This window comes from Carassius gibelio, chromosome B5, assembly GCF_023724105.1.
Source record: "Carassius gibelio isolate Cgi1373 ecotype wild population from Czech Republic chromosome B5, carGib1.2-hapl.c, whole genome shotgun sequence".
Taxonomy (NCBI): Eukaryota; Metazoa; Chordata; class Actinopteri; order Cypriniformes; family Cyprinidae; genus Carassius; species Carassius gibelio.
Window position 1 is genome coordinate 34,594,826 of NC_068400.1, and position 25,080 is coordinate 34,619,905.

A 25,080-nucleotide genomic window follows, 5' to 3' on the forward strand; every position below is an offset into this window, starting at 1 on the left:
TGTTTATATATCTATATAATTTAAATTTATGCATTTAGCAGACGCTTTTATCCAAAGCGATTTACAGTGCATTCAGGCTATCAATTTTTACCTATTATGTGTTCCTGGGGAATCGAACCCCCAACCTTCCGCTTGCAGTGCAATGCTCTACCAATTGATATTTTCGTGTGATACTTTTTTCAGGATTCTTTGATGAATAAAAAGTTTAAAAAAGACAAATTATTATTCTTTGCTATCACCACTTAACAATTTTAACACATCCTTGCTGAATAAAGGTTTAAATTCTTTTAAAAAAGAAAGAATAAAAAATTACTATATTTATATTGTTAGAAAAGATTTATATTTAAAAGAAATGTCCTTCTTTTTTTATATATATAATATAAATAAAATATAAAGCAGCACAACAACTGTTTCCATTCCTGAAAATAAATCAGCATATTAGAGTGATTTCTGAAGGATCTTGTGACACTGAATACTGGAGTAATGATGCTGAAAATGTAGCTTTGCATCACAGGAATAGATTAAGGGCCCTAGTTTAATGATCTAAACGCAAAGTGTAAAGCGCACGGCACAGGTGACCTCGGGGCGTGTCCAAATCCACTTTTGCTATTTTAATCAAAACGGTTGGCGCGCCCGGGCGCATGGTCTAAACAGGTTGTCCCTATTCTCTCAATGAGTATTGGGTGTTTTTTTGGGAGTAGAGTAAAATAAACTAGTTTCATCTTCCATTCCATTATATATATACATATACATATACATATATATATATATATATATATATATATATATATATATATATATACACACACACACTCACACACACACACACATTTAATTAGCCTACAAAAAAATCTTATGTATTGCAATCCTTTAATTTTTAATATTTGGCATGTTTGTGTGCTACTGTGCGTCCATGTGTTTACTATATATTTTTTTACTATATTTGTTTAAATCTATATATATATATATATATATATATATATATATATATAAAAAACATGCACATAATTTTTTTTTGCATAATATCTGTCTTGATGGCATCAATTAGAAATAATGTTGTTAGTTTGGTATAGGAACATATTTTTCTAAAATGTTTTTCTTGGTGGCCCAATGTACCCACTGAGGTAAAATGGGCCACATGGTTTCAGCTAAAATGGTCCATCATCTGTGTCACTCACAAACACACATACACATGTGTTTGAGTGTGTGTGTGTGGAAATAAAATATATACTACCATTATTACAGTTGGGGGGTCGTGGTGAGTGTGTCACCATAACCCCCAACAGTAATAATGGTAGTAGATATTTTATTTACAGTGAGAATGGCAAACGAGAAGTAAGAGAGAGGAGATGAGAGAGGGAATAGGAAAGAGAGAGGAAGTGAGAGGAGGAGGAAGGATGAGAGAGGAGACAAGCAGAGGAGACAGGAAGTCGGAGAACAATTGAGGAGAAAGGAATGCAGAGGAAATGAGAGGAGACAGAAAGAGAAAATAGAGGAGGAGCAAGGATCAGAGAGGAAAGGATACAAAGATAAAACAGGGAGGGAAAGTAAGGCCAAACAACTATAATCTGTGGAAAGAGGAGAGGATGAAGGAGGCCTTAGATGAATACTGGAAGGGAGTGAAGAAAGGAATTACAGTGAGTGTGCACCTCTTATCACGAGCATGGAGTGTGCCGCGGTCCATACTGCAAAGACTCATCAGTGGAAAGGTGACCGGAAGTGAACATGCGTCAGAGCGGAAGCCCTACCTTCCAGAGGAGGCGGAAAGGGAGCTTAAACAAAAAAGTAATCCAGCAAGCAACCAGCCAAGCAAGCCAGCAAGTACCCAGGCAGCAAGCAACCAAAAGGAAAAACAGGGCAAAAGAAGCAAATCACCTTGCAAAGCCTGCAACACCCACTATGGTGACCCAAATGACCCTAAGGCTAATGAGGAATGGGTAAAAACTGATCCATGTTCCTGACATCAGTTCAATGATCTATGTTGTTCCAAAATTTAATTTTTTAATTGCACGTTTAAATATGTTGTTTAATGCAGTTTAAATGTTATGTGCCTGTATAAGCAGTTGTGTTTTAAAATTATAATTGGATGATAAATTACTATTTCCCTTTACAGTTTGACCGACCCATTTTACCTGAAACTGCTCATGCAAAAAATGTTGGAACAACTGATGTTTCGAGAACTGTAAATTTTATTTCATAATTTAAACACAAAATTCAACATAAATAAACAGTCATTATTAATCATAAATACACATGGAATAGGCATATGGTATTGTATTATTGTCCCAAACGATTTACAAAAAGTCTGCCCAATTTAGCTGATATCACCCTACTAAGTATTGAATGCTGCTGATATTGATGTACAGTTCTACAGTTATACGGTTATTGATGTACAGTTATACACCTTATACAATTTGCATGTCTGTTCCTGCAGCCATGTTGATGTAAATGCTGTTTCTTTGGAATTGCGTATTTCAGCTGGCAGTGTTGTGATCCATCTTTTGCAATCTGTGTCTAAATGTCAGTCACAGTCTGGTTAATTACGTCACAGATTTCCCTGACTCATCTGTGTGTTTTGAACAAGTGTGTTCAGCAGTTGTTATTATTATTAATTAAATAATAATAAATTAAAATAATTATACAGTGTTCATGTCCGATCTAGATACAGTGTTAGAATCACAAGGAAGGCAATTCAATTCACAAGTTACACTACACAGTGATCTTTACATTGCTAGTATTTCCTCTTCTCGTTGTAACAGCTTTTCATTAAGCTGCTGTTGTACTGGTAATAGGAGTGAGCAAGTAGTCAACGCGTATAAACTCCATGAACACAGATGTAAGATGCAACAATGTCTTTTATTTATTGTGCTCTAATTGATTAACGTTGCTTCCAGTTAGCTTCTTGTAGTGTCCCATTCTTTGTTGTTCAAAGAATCAAAGTCCATACCTTGCATAATATAGCACACAAACATTGTCCATATTCCATATGTCCTTGAACATCACTCTTTAACAGTGAAGCATGGTTAAGCACCATTAAATTCAATCCAACGCAATCTTAGAAGCACGGTCAGCATAATATTCCACGTAGTACATGGCTTAACACGGTCAAAAACTGTGTGCTACCCCACTACCAATACACCTGTTGTCTAATTACCAATGTGCTCCTAATATGCCAATGTCAGAGCACCCCCAATGGACAAATATATAATTGCATTAAAATGGCTCCTACACACCGGCCCCTTAATTGCTCATGGCAGGAAGACATAATTACAGAAACACACATAAAGGAGCCACAACAATTAAAGCAACATATACAGACATTTGGTCTTAAATTCAGGACATTATTGAACCATTGTCACCTCAATCATTTAACTCCAATAAAAGACAACGCTTTCCAACAGGTCGTTTCAGAACACTACCTTTGGTTTTAATCTTTACAGTACATACTAAACCTTTATCATCTGGAAAAGTTTCCAGGACTCTACCAAGTGGCCATGATCCACAAGGTGCAGTAGGATCCAGTAAAAGAACAATGTCACCAGGAACAAAACTTTGTCGTTCCTTTGTCCACTTTTGACGTTTTTGTAACAGAGGTAGATACTCCCATATCCATCTTTTCCAGAAAAGGTCAGCTAAATACTGAACTTGCCTCCATCTTCTTTTCATGTACAGATCGGTCTTTTCAAAAAGTCCAGGTGGTAAAGCAGGCTTGCCTTGCATAAGAAGATGATTAGGGGTGAGGGCCTCCAGATCATTGGAATCACTAGAAAGCTTTGTAATCGGACGGTCATTTAAAATGGATTCCACTTCACACAGAATAGTATGGAATGATTCATCATCCAGCGTCTGTTGGCGAAGTACAGAACAAAGAATATTTCTCACCATGCGAATGATGCGCTCCCACGCACCTCCACAATGGGAGCCTGCTGGTGGATTAAAGCTCCACTGCACCCCTACTTGAAGTAACTCCTTTTCAATTTGCTTGATATTCCACACAGAAAGAGCCTCCTTCAACTCTCTGTTGGCACCAATGAAATTTGTTCCATTATCAGACCTAATGTGAGCTACCTGACCTCTTCGAGCAACAAATCTCCTTAAAGCATTTATACATCCATCAGTGTCCAAGGAGTAAGCTACTTCCAAATGCACTGCTCTAGTTGCCATACAAGTGAAAATTACTCCGTATCGCTTTACATTACTACGTCCTCTTCTTACTTTGATAGGACCAAAGTAATCCACTCCAGTGTTTGTAAAAGGTGGAAGATCAGGGGTAATTCGTTCAAGGGGAAGGTCTGACATCTTTTGCTCACCTGTCTTCCCTCTATAACGCCTACATACAACACATTTGGATATGATTTTTCTTGCAGCAGCATTAGCATTAGTAATCCAATATGTTTGTCTTAACTTGGATAAGATATGATTCCTACAACAATGGCCCAATTGTTCATGAATGTGACGAAGTAGAAGATGTGAAATGTGCTGACTCTTAGACAATATGACGGGGTGTTTGGATTCAATTGGCATAGCTGCCTTCCTGAGCCTTCCTCCTATCCTTATGAGTTCATTGTCCATTACAGGGTCCAGTCTATATACACTCTAAAAACGGCTGGGTTATTTTTTAACCCAAAATGCTGGGTTGAGTGTGTTGGGTCATTTTGTTGGGTTATTTTATTTCTTTTTAAACACTTTTGGGTAGTTTCAGTTTACCAGGTGTTGGGTTAAACCTGCTGGGTTGCGTCGCTGGGTTGTTTCAGGTCAGCGCTGGGTTATTTAACGCGCCTTGAAGATGTTTAAATCGCTCCCCAACTGTCATTTTGGAAGAACAACGGGGCAAAGCCACGGCTTTCAACTGTTTTAAGGTAAGTTTATTTAATGTTTTCATTAATAATTATTTTAAATTGGCAGAATTATAATTTTTTTTTGCGGCAACAATACTGTTAAACGTCTACAGGCCAACATTATTTACGTTAAATGATGAACTGTTAAACGTACCTCAAACGGCCAACCTACGTTACGTGACTCGCATAATCGTGAGACGACAGATTAATAGTTTTATTAAGTTTCAGACAGTGACGGATGGCTGAAATATGCGAATACCTGTGAAAATAGAGGAAAAAGTCGTTTCTGACACTGAAAAGCGAATTTAACATTTAAGTGAGTCAAATGAGTTCAAAAAGTGAATACGACTTTCTGCTCTAATTTAAACGCCTGCAGCTGTCCATATCGACATGTAAATCATACAAATTACGTACAATATAGTCGGACTGCAGGTCTAAAAGAACCGACGATCCAGTTCAAATAAACCGGTTCAGTAAATTCTCGAACAAATTTCCCGGAAAAGAATCGACGTCTCAGGGCATTTCAAAGTGCGCGCACGCACAGCGATTGAATTAGGACGCGTTAGTGAGGTGTTTTGATGCTTTTGTGGTTTATAAAGTCTTTTTACATACAAATTATAATTCAAAATGTGTTTTTTCCTGTCAGAAAAGCACATGGATACATTTGTGAGAGAATAACTCGTCGAGTGCAGTCTTATTGATGCGTCTAACGGTAAGTTCGTGTTTATTATACATTTTACATAATTGCTTGTCTGTTATAATCAACTAACGTTAACCCTTACGTAACTTAAACGCACATATATTTGTATTTCGTGCTATAGTTAAAGCTAACTTTGTGTTCAGAATGTAACTTACCTAATTTAGCAGCGTAAACATCATATTATACCAATTTTCCAGCTCGTGTTTTTGACTTGTCCTTATCACTTTGGTACATCTATAAGTGTTTATATATGGACTGTTTTAAAGCTGCGGAGTAACCCCGTACCTGCGTGACTTGTCATAGAAATGTCTGTGTGCGCGCATGCAGTGTGATCTCCCTTATCTGTGCCAGTGACTGTGTGTGTTTGATATAGCCAGCATATTAACATAAAACTGTGATTTATAATAACTGGAACATCCCATTGATTAGACAGTTTGAAAGCACACCTTTCAGCCAATCACTATATCATATTCTGTTTATATATAACAATTTTTTTTTTTTCCTTATTTTAAAGGTTGGAACAAACATGGAATTCCTTAACCCAGCAGAGTCCACAAAACCCCATCCAATTGTCATGGCGATTTAAAAATGCCAGCAGATCTCTCAGACATTGATCATAATCAATGGACAGGTAAGGATATTCTGGACTATTTTCCAAATAAATTGCTAATTGTATATTTAATTGCATTTTTCCACATGTGGACGCATACATTGTGACATAGTCCAAACGCAATTGAAAAGCATTTGAATTACAGATGCTTTACACAGAAAGCTGTCAATTTGTGTCAAGCGTGGGACTATACTATGGGGCATGTTTTTATTGGGATATATTCTGTAGTTTTACCCCTAATCTCTCACTGTATGCACTCTGATGCGCGTCAGCAAAACAACATTGCAGTTCTACTCTTATTTACCTATTTGCATCTTATCCTATATTTTATTCCTCAGGTGAAAAGCATTTGGTTAATGGTGAATATTGACCAATAGTACCATGTGGCTCTAACTGTTAGCAGGGGATAGTAGTTGCATTTGGGGTAAAAATGACAGAATTATTTATTGTGTGAGGTGCCAAGAATATAGGGAGATCCGGGTTGCACTGTCTGTTCTTTAACACGCATCTCTCGGAGCGGCAGCTGCCTTTAGTAGTGCCTTAACCTCCATTGTTCAAAGCATTTGGCTCCATAGTATGGTACCACCTCTAGCAAAAATTGACAGTTTTCCATGTGAGGCTAAAGTAAATTGCTAAAGTAATTGCGATTCCCTTTGAGTTTTGGCAGGTAACGTGCAACACAGTGAAAAAACAGACATAACAGGTAATTAGTAACACCTCATGTACTTATTCTTATGTTGCATCTACGCTAACATTAGTCTGTTTCTCTCTTGTTCCGAGGTCACCGTAGCCACGAGATCCAGTCTGTATCCAGATCAGAGGGTCACTGCAGTCACCCGGATCCAGCACTTATCCAGACCTGATGGTGGATCAGCACCTAGAAAGGACCTCTACATCCCTGAACGACAGCGGAGACCAGGACAACTAGAGCCCCAGATACAGATCCCCTGTAAAGACCTTGTCTCAGACGACCACCAGGACAAGACCACAGGAAACAGATGATTCTTCTGCACAATCTGACTTTGCTGCAGTCTGGAATTTAACTACTGGTTTCGTCTGGTCAGAGGAGAACTGACCCCAACTGAGCCTGGTTTCTCCCAAGGTTTTTTTCTCCATTCTGTCACCGATGGAGTTTCGGTTCTTTGGTTTTCCTTAGTTTGGGACAATTAATATCAAGCGATATCATCGACTTGATCGCACAGAGGGACGATACATCACTGAATCAATGATGAACTGACTTTAACTGAAAACTGAGTGTTTACTGTTGTCTCTTTGCATTATTACACACTATTTTCCTATTTAATACTGTAAAGCTGCTATGATGCAGTATTTGATCAATATGAGAGGCTTATTACTCATAATAAATGGAAAATACAGCTGCAAACGGACTTTGCTTTTCCATTTGAAATTTGGCAGTCACTGTGCATTCATGAAAACTGAAAAGGTAATTTTTGTTCGTTGTTTCTGAAAGTGTTTTTGTTCAAGATTTGCAATTGTGTTTGGATTTTGTCACAATTTGTCACATGTGGAAAACGCAATTGAAAACATAATTTGCAATTCCTTTTGAAAATTGTCCTTCCATTGACAGGCTCTAAAGCAGAGTACACTGCTCTCAGGTGATCTTTGAGTAGATCTTTGAATTTTCATTTTTGGGTGAACTATATGGGCCCTATTTTAACGATCTGAAACGCAAGTGTCAAAGCGCGAAGCGCAAGTAACTTTGTGGGCGGGTCTCGGCGCTGTTGCTATTTTCCCGGCGGGATAAATGGCTCTTGCGCCCGGCGCAAATCTAAAATGGGTTGGTCTGAAGTAGCTTCATTATTCATAGGTGTGGTTTGGGCGTAACGTGAAATAAACCAATCAGAGCGTCATCCAACATTCCCTTTAAAAGCAGGTGCGCAAGTTCCATTATGGATTGCTATTATTATGGCGTATTTACCAGGCGCACGCCAGGAGCGGTTCACAGCCGAGGAGACTGATGTTCTTGTAAGAGCAGTGAAAGACAGAGAAGTTGTGTTGTATGGGGATGGGAGAAACCCACCCAAAATAGCGTCGGTTAAACAGGCGTGGGAGGAAATAGCCACAATTGTTTCATCGATTTTTTTTTCCTGGTTCTTGACGGACAAACCAATTTGTCAGATGTCCTTATATACATATATGACCTCAAACAGGTCTGATCCTTAATTACTACAATTAGCCTGAATAATTTGTAAGCTAGATTTATGCCTATTTTTTCACATCTTCGTGGCACACCACAATGATTTCCGTCATCTCATGTGTTAATATTTTTTTTTTAAGTGTAACAATTTATGATTTGCAAAAATAACTGTTGCATCTGTGTAGATTACATGAGCAAAGTGTATGCGCGTTGTGCACGCTGTACATTATGGTCAAGCATGCGCCCTTAAAATAGCAGAATGAACAACGCGCAACGCGCCACTGACTTTAGACTAGGTTTTTTCTGGTCAGTGGCGCAATTATTTAATGGAACAGCAAAATAGCACCAGGGATTGTTTGCGCCGGAACACGCCTCCTTTTTTGCGCTGAACCGCCCAGGGAGCGCAAGTTCATTCACTAGTTTAGCGACGTGCTTCTGTGGAGGGAAAAGCGCGCTTTGCGCGGGTGCAAAATAGGAATGACACATGCGTCGGTGTACAAAGTCAATTGCGCTGGGTGCAAGATAGGGCCCTATATGTTGAACTACCCTAAGCAGTGCACATCTACCTACATAGGAGTCTTTCTATACTTGATATAAATTTAAGGACATCTTTAAATTGTTTTACATTTAAATTTAAAGAATGTTAATTGTCAATGTCATTTCACTGTGTATTTAAATAGCTAAACATGTCAAAATGTAATAGTTAAACAGCTAGACACAGGTCATTTAGAAATAATTTTCTTATTTATTGCAACTGTAATTCTGAGATTTTTATTTTATTAATTTTTTTTTGCATTTGCTGGAAACAAAAAAAGGGAAAATTCCATGTTGTTTGTCATTGGTACACATCAGATGGCATTAAAAATATTTTTTAACAGTCTAAATAACCTGTATTCTTCATTATTTATTAATCCATGATTGCTTTGTTAAGCAAAAGTGAAATTATGAGAATAACCCAGCAAGAATAACCCAGAATCATAAAAATGCAAACCCACAAATGGTAAAAATGACTCTAACTTGGGTTTTCTAAATAACCCAGCATGCTGGGTTAAAATGTGTAAACCAGCATGCTGGGTTACTTTAACCCAGCATGTGTTCTGTCCAATATTTACCCAGTGCTGGGTTGCCAATTGGGTTATTTTTAACCCAGCCATTTTTAGAGTGTAGACTGCTATTCATCTTGACTCCATTAGAACCACTCTTCATTTGTTCAATTTCATCTTGAAATTGTTGTTGTTGACTGAAGCGAACAATAGCCATTTAAGCTTCACAGAGATCCTCCAATGACAAAGACAGTCCACCCTGTGTTGCTTTAAATAACTTCATTTGTCCATCCAAGGTAGATGTAGTAACATTGCAATCCAATGCCAGTTATTCTTTCCTTTTGAGGCATAGCCTATCTAGCACTTTTCTCAATTTGAGCATCCAAGCAACTGCCACTTTCAGTCTTTTCCACTCTGAGAAGTAGGTGATAAAGTAATTGTTAAAATTAGATGTACCTTGTAGAATAAAAGCATTTACCTTATGCTCTCATCCTCCTGAATGTTGTGTTCTTCTGTTGGAAGTGGTTGATAATCTTCTGATGTCCAAAGAAAACTAGGACCTTCAATCCATCTTTTGCTTTGCCCAAAGGTTTTGATCTGCATTCCACGTGAAGCATGATCTGCAGGATTTTCCTTTGTGGAAACATATCTCCATTGCTGGGGTTGTGTCCTTTCTCTTATGTAAGAGACCCTATTTGCAACAAAAGTCTGAAAGCGTTTGTCCTCATTTTTGATGTACTTGGGCACAGTCTGGCTGTCAGTCCGAAAAACTGAACTCTCCAACTGAAGTCTTAGCTCTGTTCTCAGCATTTGGTCCACTTTAGCAGTGAGTACAGCTGCTGTTAGTTGCAGAAATGTCACATGCACTTTGTCCTCACTGTTGATCAGCTTGAGATAAGTAACCATGCCATATCCTCTTTCACAGGCATCAGAAAAATGATGTAAACAAGCATGCATGATTTGTCCAAAATCTGTGGGTTTTAGACATCGGTCCACTTGGAACTCTGACAACTTATCCAAATCAGAAATCCAACTATTCCACTGTGTTTGAAGTCTTGGGGGTATATTCTCATCCCAACTCAGATTCTGTCTACACATCTCCTGTAGGAGAAGGATCATACACAGAACAGACAGTAGACAGGATTCCTCTTCTTGTACATTGTTGTGCTTTCAACTGCATTCTAAATTCAAACACATCCACCTCTGTACACCACTGAAGACCCAAAGTTCTTTCCACAGGTAACTTATCCTTAGCTAAATCCAAACACTGGACGTCTTTACTTCTGGATTCCTCTGGAACTGATTGCAGTACCTTGCGACTGTTACTGATCCACTTGATCAAAGAAAACCCACCCTTTTGATGAAATAATGACAGCTGCCTGCCAAAAGAGTGATTGATTGTCTGTTGCAGTTTGTTTTAATGCATAACAGGCACAACTTGGAAAGGATACATCTCTGAACAGATGAACTGTCATTCGGTAAGTAGAAACTTCCTGTTTCAAGTCTCCATCAGACCACCATAGAAACCGAAGAAAGTCAACATCCTCTTTAGACACCTTAACCTGATGAAACATAGCTTGAATGTCAGCCATCAATGATATGGGCTCCTGCCTGAATCGTATCAAAACTCCCAGAAGTGAATTTGTAAGGTTGTGACCTTGCAACAGTTGGTTGTTAAGTGATGCACCCTTAAATGTTGTTCCACAATCAAATACAACTCTCAATGTTCCCTTTTTTGGATGGAACACTCCATGATGAGGAACATACCAAACCTTACCATCATCACGATCTAACTGGTCTTCTGGCACCTTCTCAGCATAACCTTTCTATAGAACATCAGAAAGGAAACGTGTATATTCCTCAGGAAACTGTTTGTTCTTTTCAAATTTCCTTTTGCACCTTTGCTTGGCGACACACAAGTTGTTAGGCAATATCACATCATTAGTTTGAAATGGTAACTTAAGATTGTAATGTCCATCCTGTAGCTTAACTGACTTGTCCATTATTTCTATAAACTTCAGATCCTCTCTGGACATCTCTTTCTTATCCACCATGTTTTCATTAAAGTCGCAATTATACTGATGTTGAAGCAATTTCTCAAGCCTTCCAATAGAAATGCTGTTGACAGTAACAAAAGGTGTGCCAGTATCATTCCTGCAGTCACTACTCCTCTCTGAAAGTCCATTAACAACCCACCCCAGTAAGGTTCTAATGGCCTAGGGTCTATTACCATAGCCATTTATTACTCCCCATGGCTCCATCACTTGGGACGCATTGGCTCCAATGAGTAAATCAACATTAGCCTCAATGTGTGTAAGTTTCACTCTGTCCAGATATGGCCATTTGAAAATTTCCTCCTGTGTTACAATGTTATCGGAGTTGACAGGCATTTTCTTCTGAGTATACACTTCCGGAAGGGAAAATAAATTATTGTTGTTGATTCCACTTATCTCCAAACCAGTTAGCACATTACAAGATACAGACTGCTCTTGTCCCATAGTGCGCAGAAAACCCTTAACCCTTTTACCTCTGATGTTTAGTTCATCCATCAACTGCTTGGAGCAAAATGTAGCTGAACTCCCAGTATCCAGAAAAGCATAAGTTTTAATTATTTTGTCGCCTTTGGATGATTTTACTTGCACTGGAATGATTGACAGAAGGCATTTTTCATTACCGGCCCCTGTATGTCCACAAGTTTGCGCATACACTAGGCTACTTTTTTGCCCCTTGTCCTCCACAACTGGCTTGCGATGTATGTGCAACACTGACGGATGTGTCTGATTACAAACTTCACACACAAGGCGGTCGTCACATTCCCTACTCATATGTCCAGACTTCAAACAGCTGAAACAAACTCCTGTTTCTTTTAAAAAGACAAGCTTTTCTTGTTGGGACTTATTTTTTAAAATTTCACACCTTTTTAAAACATGATTTTCTTGACAGAACAAGCAAGTTGTGTTATCATTGGTCTTGTATACAGAATGGTTTCTCAATTGTGATGTTACATATCCCCTCAGAGCTGAATTAACATTTGTAACATTTGTAGCAAAACTGTTTCCCTTGAATGTCCTGCTAACTGCACTTGGTTGCTTATCCTGAATGCATCCAAACACAGGATCTGATGCCATCTTTGCTTGTCGTTCGATGAAGTCCACAATATGTGAGAATTTTGCTCTACCTTGATTCAACTCCATTATCTCACAAGCTCGTTCTCTCCAGCGTTCTCTCAATTTGAAAGGTAGCTTCATTATCACAGTTCTCATATTACTTGGCATGTTTAATTCTTGCATATAAGAGATATTATCAATGATGTTAAAACATGCACGCAAAAACAACGAATATGCATGAAGACCTTGTGCATCCTCAGTCCTTAATGATGGCCAACTCAAAGCCCTTTCCATATATGCAGCTGCAATCTGGAATTCATCACCGAATTGCTCCTGCAGAAGTTTCTTGGCTAATAAAAAACCTACTTCTGGATCAAGATGTTGGCAACTTTGAACCAGTACTCTGGGTTGTCCTGTCGTGAATTGCTCCAGAAAATACAAGCAGTCCCTTTTACTACGAGTCTTTTCTTCAACACTGTGCTCAAAAGCTCTAATGAATGGCACATATTGAAGTGGATTACCATCAACGATTGGAATCTCTCTTTTGGGAAGCGTTTGAGGTTGAACTTGATGTACCAGATATGTTGCCAATTCTTCTTGCCTTTTCAGAATCTCATACAAGGGTTCACCTTGAGATGGAAGACAATTCACAGCTTGAGATGTTGTTATATTATCTCTGGAACGTTGAGTAAAAGAACATGAGTCCTGTTGTTGGTAAGTACTGCTTTCTTGAATGTTCAACACTTTTTTAGGCTGCATTAATTTTGATCGTTTTGTGCTGTTACAGGAAGCACCAACTGATTGTGTTGGAATGCTGCTGATAACTCCAGCTGTATCCATTGGTATTTCACTCATTGGCACATATTCAATAACTTGTGGATTTAACACCTTTGGTCTTGTGGAATAAAGAACTTTATTTCCTGCCACATTCCTTGAAATCTGAGCCTTTGTTGATCCTTTTCGATTAGAATGTGAACTGCCAGTACGTGAGCATTTGCTATGACTGTCGATTGTCCTAAAAACAGCAATTTTTGCAGTAGATGCTGCAATTTCAGAATCTACTTCCAGTTGTTCCATTTTTTTCTCAATTCCTCCTGTTGTATTTCAATTGCATGTTTAGTTTTTAATGTAGTGGCACGTGCCACAAGTTGCAGCTTTCTCTGCCTCTGCCTGTATGCATGCTGATAAAATGGAAGAAATTCTGCTGCTTGAACTACAGTTACTAAATACAGTGGTAACTTTTGATGCATTTGAAACACTGTCCTCAGGAACAACATCATCATTAACATTTACATCAACCCCTTCAGATATTACAGGTACAGACAGCCATATGTTCACATGTTCAGTGAACTCATTAATCGGAATCAGTTTTGCCTTGAACCATATATCATGTTTCTCAATTTCATTGTCAGGCAATACAGTCAACAATGCATCATGCGTTTCCTTAGCCCCTAAACACAAATCATTGAAGTTTTCATACATGTTTCGTACTTCAGACTCATATTCTTTGTTACTTTGCATCAAACTTTTAATAGTCTCAATCATTTTGTGTGCTTTGTTAAGCTTTGCCTTTCTCAGTTTTTGTAATGAATCAAGTCTTTCCACCAAAGCCTTTGCTGTGAGTTTAATTGTCCTTTTTTGCATTTCAGGTTCATTTTCGTTACAAACCTTTGTCACAGTGGATTCCTCCGCGGCCAAACACTGCTCATCCATATTGCACACAGTACTCAAAACCTCATGCAGTACAAAGAATAAATGTGTAACCTTTGGCAAGTGTGCACACAGAGTCAATGGCCATTAAACATTTGTTGTTGCAACAGTACCTTTTAATCCGTTGCTGAATCAAGCCTTGTCCCAGCAACAAACAATCCAACAGGAACAGTGAATCCAGTATGAATCAAACTGGAACAATGAATCACATTTCCATGACGAAATCCAATATCCATTAAACGAATCCTTGATGCTGAAGAACTCATACTAAACTAAGCCTCCGTCTCTAAAGTGGCATCCTAGTTTATACTCACAGTCCACTGGAAGAAGTTTTTGACTAATGTAACAGCTTTTTATTAAGCTGCTGTTGTACTGGTAATAGGAGTGAGCAAGTAGTCAAGGCGTATAAACTCCATGAACACAGATGTAAGAGGCAACATTGTCTTTTATTTATTGTGCTCTAATTGATTAACGTTGCTTCCAGTTAGCTTCTTGTAGTGTCTCATTCTTTGTTGTTCAAAGAATCAAAGTCCATACCTTGCATAATATAGCACACAAACATTGTCCGTATTCCATATGTCCTTGAACATCACTCTTTAACAGTGATAGCACCATTAAATTCAATCCAACACAATCTTAGAAGCACGGTCAGCATAATATTCCACGTAGTACATGGCTTAACACGGTCAAAAACTGTGTGCTTCCCCACTACCACCTGTTGTCTAATTACCCATGTACTCCTAATATGCCAATGTCAGAGCACCCCCAATGGACGAATATATAATTGCATTAAAATGGCTCCTACACTCGTAATACAAGTGCGTTATCATGTAGAAGCAGGCATTGTCCTTCTTCTGTGGAGGCAGCTTTTAGCCACACTATGACATCATAAAGTTGCACATTCCATTAGTTATAATTAATGCTGTTTTTAAAATAAAGAGAACGATTTGAGTTTTGATAAGTACAGGACGTTTCATAGTACATTGACCTGTTATATATAAAAAGGTGCATTTTGAGCTCCAGAGACAGAACATCTAACGGTATGTACAAATAGTCACAAGATTAATGTCACCTCATCTCATCTCTTTTTTTCTATAAAGTTGTACAGAACTTTTTGCTGTATGCAGTACTAAAGTTGAAAGTGTAGAACCTGACTGTAATAAAGATATGATTGGGTGATGGCTTTAATATTATATTAAAGCCTATAATATAAGGGATGTCAAACAATGTTATGCAAAGGTTCCAAAAATAAACCTTAATAAAGTATTTAAAATTAAACTGATCAAACACTATTTTCCCATTTGCCATCTAATTTACTGGACGCCCATCTTGTGATTCATTCAAATATTTGTTCAGATAGTGTACTTGCTTCATTTCCCCAATAATATGTCTGACAGGCGTAATGCTAAGATAAGCCTTATCCATCAGTTTCCAATTTGAAAATAATCACTGTATTGGTTTAATACAGCATGCTCTTCAATATTTTACCTTATGCATCTTGAATTTATGTATTATGTTCATTACTGAAGATTTCACTATGGCAATAGCGTTGAATTGTACTGGTTTATCAGTATTTCTTGGTTGTCTTGATCACGTAACTCTTTAAGGTGATGCCTTGCACATCAGAATTAGACTCAGGAAAACATATTTTCTTCAGTTTCAGCCTTTCTTGATTTACTTGTCAACTTGTTTCACTCTTAAAGGAATACATCAGCCAAAAATAAAAATTCTGTCTTTAATCTACTCATGTTAATCCAAACTTCTAGAGCTTTTTTGCCCTGCATAGACTTAAATGTTACGGAAAGGTTCCCAGGCCCAGACACATAGTAAGGACATTATTAAAATAGTCTATGTGACATCAGTGGTTGGTCACTTTACTAATCTACTAGAATACATTTTGTGTGTAAAGAAAAAAAAAAAACATTTTATTCACCAATTCTTCTCCAGGTCACCTGTCCATTTAAGCGGAACTACTGATATGTTCTTTTTTCTGATAAATGCCTTGAGGCACATTTGAGTTTATTTTCCTTTGCAGGAAATCCTCTACTTATTGCTGATTCATGAACTCCCACTCCTCATGAACTCTTATCTGCTTTTTATGTAATTAATGAAGTCAGATTGTGTTTGTCTATAATTGTGGCATTCATGGAAATCATGGCGTGTTTATTAAACAGCACGGATATTTTCAAAGGCTTCACAAACGTATTCTTGCCACTGTATCTCAAATTGATAATGATTTTATCGTACTGATTTGCTTCATTAATGAATTATGTTTCTGGAATTCAATACATAAGAAGGTGCTAAGAAGCGCATGAATTGCAGGATAAAACCCTGACTCATCCTAATATTTAATCTAAAAACTCTCCAAGCACAATGCAATTATATATATATATATATATATATATATATATATATATATATATATATATATATATATATAAACTTTTAAATGTGAATGTGAATACGCTGAAACACATTAAAACCAGATATTTTCAGAAGGCAAAGAACAGCTGTCTTGGATCATGCAAAACAGATTTTGACAATGAATCAGACCGGAAGGACCAAGTCCAGTACCACCGCTCCATATGCAGAGTACACAGTTTGTGTAGGGAACCAACTCCCGGGGGGCACCCTCCCAGCTGCTCAAAAAAAACTTTTGTTTTATATTAACACATACGTATACAGAAATAAACATGTAAACATGAACATCATGTATACATAATTATAAAAAATGTGTTTCACGGTGAAGAAGCACGTCTACTCTCCATTCACCCATCTGTGCCCATTTTGCGTTGTGTGTATGGATGAACAGGACCAGGTAACAGGTATTACTCAGGCCACATTTTATTCTGCATGAATGAAAGAACACAATAATCTAAACAAGCTTGAATCTTTGGCCTTGTCTGACATTTGTAAATTCAACCTCTCCTCTGAAGCACATTTTACAGTTTTCATGTTTCTCATGTAAAAAAAAATCAGAAGGTGAACCTATCAGTGAAAGGGATTATTTTAACAACAAAGCTTGCACACTCTTACTTAATGAACTCTCTCCAAAAACACATGCTTCATATTATTCACACAATCTTCATACATGTTAAAATAAGAGTAAAGTGCATTTTATAACAAAATTACATGTACATGTATTATTAAAATAAAACTCATTTCATATCAGCGCAACTCGCCTCTTCTCAGTCTGTCTCAATTAGATGGTTGACTTTTTTACATCTTTACCAGCCCGTGTTGTAATTTCCCCTTGTGCTTGTATAGGTCCTGACACTGACACATCACAGACAGGTAAGTCAGAATTAATAACATCTGAATTGGTTAAGTCAAATGACTTAACCAGGGAGCGACTGGCCTGGACTGTCTTGAACAGGATTAATAGTAAGTGTCACCACTTTCGTCCTCTTCCTGTTCTGTCAGCATATCAAGAGGGTTTGAACTTTGTGAGACATGATCTTCATCTTCGTCTTCATCCAATCGGCTTTCAAATTGTAAATCATCTGATCAATCACGCTGTTGATCCACATGTTTCGTCCTCAGGACGTCACTGGTAAGAAACTGATATCTAAGAACACATTCCAATGTACCATTTTAATGTGTCCTTTTTCATTCTTCCTGTGTACAGTGGGAAACATTTTCCACAGTCACTAAACAAACCATTGGTAACACACTGCGCCGCAATGGACTGAAATCCTGCAGCACCCCCTGCTCAAGAAAGGCACTGTTTTTAATTTTGCCAAAGAACAAGTGATTCAGAGAAGGCTTGGGAGAAATTCCAGTGGTCATATGAGACCAAAACTTTGGCATTAACTCCACTCGCCGTGTTTGAAGGGAGAGAAATGCTGACTATGACCCCAAGAACACCTTCCCTCCAGTCAAGCACAGAGGTGGAAACATTATGCTTTTTGATCTGTTTTTCTGCTAAGAGTACAGGATGACTTCGCTGCATTGACGAGCAAATGGATGGGCCCATGTACTGTAAAATCTTGGATGAAAACCTCCTTCCCTCAGCCAGAACACTGTAGATGGGTCACGGATGGGCCTTCCAGCATAACAATGACTTGAAACATACCGGCAAGGCAACAAAGGAATGGCTCAAGAAGAAGCAGATTAAGGTCATGGAGTGGCCCAGCAAGTCTCCGGATCTCAATCTGTGGAGGGAGCTGATACTTGGAGTTGCCAAATGACAGCCAAGAAACCTAAGGATTTATAGAGGATCTGTAAAGAGGATTGGATCAAAATCCCTCCTGAAATGTGTGCAACCCTGGTGACCAACTACAAAAAACTATCTTCATTCTTGCCAACAAGGTTTCCTGCACCAAGTAATAAGTCATATTTAGCTTGGGAATCAAATACTTACTTCACTCATTGAAATGCAAATAAATTTCTAACCATTATATAATGTTTTTCTGTCTATATATGTTAAAATAAACATACCATAAAATTACAGACCCTTCATTACTTTGTAGGTGGGCAAACTTACAAAATCAGCAGGGATCAAATATTTCCCCCACTGTATGAAGGTCATTATCCACAATTGTGTACACAGTAGGTTCCCATCTGCCAAAATTATTTTCCCTCTATCTCCTTTATTGGCAATGAGCATCTCAAGACAAGAATTATTCTAGCCTGTACTTGGTTACCAGCAAGATTGTGAAGGCCATGTAAAAACATTTGTTCCATGCTCTGAGGTAGAACATACTGATGTCTTTTTTGTCTGCTTATTGGGCCCTAATACTCAACCTTCAGACAAAACACATCCTGTATTCCTTCTCTTATGACATCAGCTTCAGTAAGTAGTTGTAACGCTCATTCATGAGTTGATTTTCCTTGCTTTTCACACACTCCACTTAAATTCCAGAAATTCTTGCTTCTTCTGTGACAGGGTCAAAGTCTTGCTGTCAAATCTAGGTCAAACTATTTCTTCCTCTTCTTGAATTTGGGAGAGCACAGCACTTAGGATCAGAAGGATCAAGTCAAACAGGAAACCTGGCAAACAAGCAGAGGCCTAATAACAAATACTACTATACATTTGGAGAGAGCCAGGGATTTTTCTTACAGGAATGTTTTGAAATACTTAACCTGTAAATTTGTTAAGAGACATAAACATGGAAAGGAAAATATGTATGGATGAATAGGATTAAACAACAGGAATTACTCAGGCCATATTTTATTTAGAGTAGCATCAAAACTGAAGCACATTTTACAGTTTTCATGTTTCTTATATATTCAAATTAAATAGAGTTCAACATATTTCATAAAAAAATAAAGCTTTTTACATAAATTCTAAACAGTTTTAACAGAAGAATGAAGAGAAAGAAAATCTGTGGCCTTCTTTCACATTTGTAACGTCAACCTATCAGTGTAAGGGATTTTGTTATTCAAACAATCTTCAAACTTTTAAATAAGAGGAACGTTTATTTTAGAACAAATATAAACCTTCACTGTAAAAACTAATTTCCACCTCCTGCAAAAAAAATATTTATAATGTTAGTATATCACAAACACTTGAAATAGCTGACTCTCTCTGGCACAACTAAATATATTACATTTCAAATGCAATGATAAATGTGTTCAATCTGTAAATCAGTCCATCACACTAACTACTGCTGTACTTTGAGTTCTTTGGAGACACTTTACTTGGTCCTTACATCCGTTAGTCCTTGTTCCTTACATGTTCAATTGGTTGACTTTATACTTTTTAGAAAGCCAGTGACTAAGTACTGCAAACTTACGGTGTACCATCAAAACCATACTACAACATCTACACATCCTTAGACTGGAAAGCCCCTTCCAGTGATCCAGAATTCTAAGGGATGGAAAATAAAATAAAATAAAACTTCAATAAGTAATATCTTTGATTTGACATGCTTATCCATCTGCATGCAATATACAGTTCCAGTATCACCCTATTTGCTGTTGGAATTTCAACTGTTAGGAATTTACTCCACAAAACCAAGTCGTTAAACACAAGCTGGAAGTATTAAAGTTGTCATAAACAATAGGTTCTTCCCCTGGGATGTGTGTCAGATGAATGTGGTCTTGTCATTCAGCATCATCTTTTAATGTGCAGAAGTCATTAAAAGATGTCATTTATTTTTCAAAAGTCATTAATGTGTGCTTTTCCAAACAGTATGTGGTTAATACACACTGCCCCTGGCAATTCTTTTCTGGCACAGGTGCTCAGTTTAAGAGTTTCACTTTTCTTTTTAGGATTTCGCTTTCATTGGAAGCACCCAGTCCAGTCTGGTTTATCCTGAATCTTGGTCTTGATGATCTATTCATGTATTCAGCAAAATCACTGTTCCAAAGAGGGTTTGCTCTGTCAGATTACAGACTGCATCTGTTCCATGCTAAATAGTCAGAACATCTTCAATAAACAAAAGCAGACACAAAAACTGATTCTCTACTACAAGTTTTTTTTATTGATGCAGTACAGAGAAAATGCAGCATGTTTCCTGACCCAGTAATCAAGGAGACACACACAGACAAATCAAGAGCTAATTAACCTCAAATAAACAAGGGTTTTCGTGAATTCTGTACGTTTTTTTGCACTGTTTTTTTCTAGATTTACCTTTAAATCGTTGACAACGACTTTATAAATTGAAACTTAGAAACAATTATTTTCAAGACAAGTCTACAGATTTATGAGTGAACCATAAAAACATGTTACATTCTGAAATGCACATTTATGCGATTGCCACCTAGAGGTAAATACAATGAACATGATGGGTTCTGGTTCTAATTTAGATATTTAAACTTAATAGACCTGATTTTTAAAATCAAATGACAAACAACTCTTAATGAATCAGTTCGGAAATGCACATTTAAAAAGTTTTAACATAAAACATTTTGGTGCAATTTGTCCGTCACAACACTTTACTATATTCAAAATCTGCCTCTTTTGTGGATAGTTATATTTAATTTAATATAACAACATAAAGAATAAGAGAAGCTTCTCAATAAACCTGAAAATATTAACCAAGTGGTTAAACATTTTGGTATATCTTAAAGCACCTAAATAATAGCATAGGTAAATAAAAAAATAAAAATAAACACCTGCTTAAAGCTGTTTCTAACTAGTCTCAAATATGCATTTATGCCATCGGGAAGTAAAACTCATTTATCAATAAAACAAGCAACTCTAGACATAAGTGACATCCAAATGACTGTTTTTAACCCAGCTGAAAAACATGCAACTTTTTTGGTTAATTCTCACCCGGAGATTAGTGCCAGCTTCTAACCTGATTGCTCGATTCATAGTGATCGACTGAAACCAATAATCTCTACAAATCATAGACTCCTTAGCACTTATAATCTCTCTCTCTTTTTCATAGTTTCTATGCTGCTGTGTGACATTGACCACTAAAGTCAATTCTGTACCAGGCTCACACTGGCCATGGGCTACACGGTAAGAGATCCTCAGATTGATCAAGTACAGTCGCTCTGTGGAGATGTGGAGGACTGAATGGTTTTCCAGCTTGAAATTTTGGGAGTCATAGCCATCATCCACTTCCAACCATTCAATGGGCTGTTGTTCTGAACAAGCATGCATCTGTCTTAAAGCTGTTTTTAGGACAAAAAGACAAAACACTGTAACTTGACCCTAGGTCACAAAAACATTTTTTCCTATGATATTTCTGAAGACATAGAGTTTTAAATTACACAGTATTGATCAGACAAGATCTCTCAAACAAACATCTCATGTGACACTACTTTTTTGGTGGTACAATGACACTTAAAATGATTAGCCTACAGTAGGCTACATGAAGTGATTTTTGACTAATTTAACACTAATCAAACGTACGTTCAAGATGAACAGAGTGTCCTGTTGGTGAATCTGTAGTTGTCAAATCCTCTTGATGAGCATCTGAGAATGCTTCCTGAGATGTAGAAAAAAAACAGTCTTCAATTCCTCCCTTTTGACTGATTACTGGATGCATTTAATTATTATATTTATTTAACCTGGTTGATAGTGTGGCTGTTAATCATTTTGTTAGTTTAAAATCAAAAGCAAAGAATTTCGACTAGTATTTTACCGTAGTATTTTGCTGGTGAAACTGTATCCACACCAAAGTCGCGCAGAACGTTGCAAGGAGCAGCGCGGTGGCCAGACGCAGTCGTGTCTCCTGACGCTTCATGGTTTGACAGTGCCGTGTCACGATCAGCAGCATCTGTCCCTGCTCCACGCCTAACTCCAACGTCTCAGCTTGAGCCATGTTCACGGATAATTCAACTACGCTATTTTGTCAGGCTGTCGATGTCGCTGTTATTTATAGTTCATGTGACGTTGAGCACGGACCGCCCTTTCTGATCCCGTCGGGAGACACCGTTACTCAACGCGCGTCTGCATGTCCAAACGCGTTGGACATCCGGCTAAAGTTAGTCAATGCATCAAACCGTGGGAAACAGCTTTTGTTCACGGGTTTCCCTCTCACACTTAAAGACGGCGACTCGTCATTTGTTTGAACATTTTCTTTGAAAAATATTCCTTTAGAGAGGAGCGTTCAGTTGCATGGTGGGGGTGGGTGACTATGCAATGCATTAGTCACAATCATAGCACATAGGCAGAGATGAGGGGCCAATTGCATGACATTTAAAAGATATGACTAGTCTTGAAGAAAGTAAATAAATAGATGAATAACTTTTTAAGAGTCTAAACAGTTTATGCAACCAGCCCCAGATTCCATCCCAGGCAGCAGCTGACTCAGCGCCGGATCTCTTTTCAAACCTGCAAATCCGCGTTCCGCTTCAGTGCTGTAACACGGGTCCAGTCAGAGCGCTTTTTTTCTTCTTCAGACGTTCAGAACCGAGGGCGTCAAGACGGTCAGATACAGACTGCTCGCGGTTATTCTCAAAAACCTCACCAAAGTATGTCACACGTGCGATCAAATTGTTCTAGGCTACTAATAAATTAATGTCTTATTATGCTGTGCACTGGATAACTTAAAGGTGTGTGGTGTTTTTATTGATCCTTAGATCTGTGTCGGATTGTAATATTGGCTAACAATTAATGTTAGGCATATCATGTTATCAGGGGACTTGCTAACATGAACAAAACGTCCAAAGGTCTGTCATTATACGTAATTAATGATTTTTTTACGTAATTACGTAATTTAAACTTTAGTGATTTTAACTGCTTCTATAAATTTTTATTGTTTAAGATTGCTGCGTGGTAATTATAGGTATTTGCTATATAGGTATTGTAGCTTATTAATTTAGGGACGGTCTCTATTTGGGTCTCTTTTTCAGAAACGAACAATATATTTTACAACGTAAATAACACGGAGATAAGAGCGAAAACGGTCTATAAACATTAATTATTATTACATTATACGTTAATTATTGAACGTGCATGCCATCCTTTGAGTTCAGTCATTTTTTGTATTTATTTATATTTTCAAATATAGCCTCTTATGAATACTTCATGTGACCCAGCACCTTTTAATAGAGGACTCCGGATACAAAATTATGACATTTCCATTTTTTTTTTTCAAGTTAGCTTAAATGCATATATGGTATTTGTAAATATAATTTGTACTAGACTTCAGCAGTTCTTTCTGATACCCACTCCTATAAAGACTGTTCTGGTTCGGTAACAGAGAGAAAAAAAAACTTATTGTAATTTTTGCATTTTCTGTAAAGGTGCTCTGAATTAATATATTTTGTGAAATGCATAATACAAATAAAAATGAATTAAACTGAATGAGCCATTGCATTGTTGGTTACTGTACCATGTTGTCTCAGAGGGTGTTGAAAGTTTCACAGGTATACCAAGTGTGCTTGTCCATTATATAAAAAAAAAAAAAATTAATGAAAAATATAAATACAATTTTATATATATTATTATACGTATCAGACATGTTTACTGTACCAGAAGATGGACCTATAATTATGACAAATGTGACTATACAGTTGAATAGGCCATTGCACCAATTGGAGGCACAAAATCTCAGCTGTCCTTGAGGGTGCATTAAAAGTTTAATTAGAGGCTTTAAAGGGTTAGTTCACCCAATAATCAAAATTATGACATAAATAACTCTCCCTCATGTCGTTCCAAACCCGTGAGACCTCCGTTTATCTTCGGAACACAGTTTAAGATATTTTAGACTTAGTCCGAGAGCTTTCTGTCCCTCCATTGAAACTGTGTGTATGGTATACTGTCCATTAGGGCGGTCAACGAATATTCTAAATTCGAATAGGTATTCGAATAGTTAAAAAAAAAAACGAATTTCGAAGGTGAAAATTAACATTAGATTAAGGCAAGGCAAGTTTATTTATATAGCACATTTCGTACACAATGGTAATTCAAAGTGCTTTACATAAAAGAGTAAAATAATCATGAAGAAAAATAATAACAAAAATAAAACAAGCAATTTTAAAACTTGTAAAATTATTAAAACATTTAAAAACAGTTAGAAAATGATTTTACATAAAAAAAAACAAAAAAAAAACAGTGAAAATATAGTGGAATCAGTATGGACATTGCACAGTGCTCATTCAACAAATGCACAGCTAAAAAGATGCGCTTTGCATCTAGATTTAAATGTGACTAGTGTTTTAGCACATCTGATCTCTTCTGGAAGCTGATTCCAACTGCGGGCAGCATAGTAACTAAAGGCAGACTCCCCTTGTTTTGTGTGAACCCTTGGTATTTCTGACTTGATCCTAGTGATCTGAGTGCACTGTTAGGTTTATATTCAGTGAACATATCTTCAATATATTTCGGTCCTAGGTCATTTAGTCACTTATAAACGAGTAAAAGTACTTTAAAATCAATCCTAAATGTAACTGGAAGCCAGTGTAAGGACCTGAGGACTGGTGTGATATGCTCAGATTTTCTGGTTCTAGTCAGAATCCTGGCAGCAGCGTTCTGGATGAGCTGCAGCTGTCTAATGGTCTTTTTGGGAA

The 25,080-nt window shown here is 37.4% G+C and overlaps 1 protein-coding gene and 1 long non-coding RNA gene across 2 annotated transcripts; one reads left to right on the forward strand and one right to left on the reverse strand.

Moving 5' to 3' along the window:
* The first annotated feature begins 4,589 nt into the window (after positions 1-4,589).
* LOC127957399 (uncharacterized) lies at positions 4,590-9,455 on the forward strand. The gene is made up of 3 exons (XR_008153782.1): positions 4,590-4,859; positions 5,485-5,550; positions 6,053-9,455. It is a non-coding gene; the product is annotated as an uncharacterized LOC127957399 (long non-coding RNA).
* Positions 9,456-20,568: 11,113 nt separating this feature from the next.
* On the reverse strand, positions 20,569-22,426 carry LOC127957389 (uncharacterized). Its single transcript, XM_052555912.1, has 3 exons — positions 22,209-22,426; positions 21,977-22,052; positions 20,569-21,735 (listed from the first exon to the last, which is right to left on the reverse strand). Exons 1-3 carry the CDS (start codon positions 22,386-22,388, stop codon positions 21,314-21,316), a joined length of 678 nt encoding a protein of 225 aa, XP_052411872.1. The 5' UTR covers positions 22,389-22,426; the 3' UTR covers positions 20,569-21,313.
* Between the last annotated feature and the right edge of the window lie 2,654 nt (positions 22,427-25,080).

Bases quoted from the DNA above. Each gene is read 5' to 3' on its own strand.
- LOC127957389 (XM_052555912.1), bottom strand. From the start codon at position 22,388: ATGGCTCAAGCTGAGACGTTGGAGTTAGGCGTGGAGCAGGGACAGATG. The intron at 22,053-22,208 runs GTAAAATACTAG...TCTACATCTCAG, and splicing joins TTCACCAGCAAAATACTACG to GAAGCATTCTCAGATGCTCA. The intron at 21,736-21,976 runs GTACGTTTGATT...TCCTAAAAACAG, and splicing joins ACACTCTGTTCATCTTGAAC to CTTTAAGACAGATGCATGCT.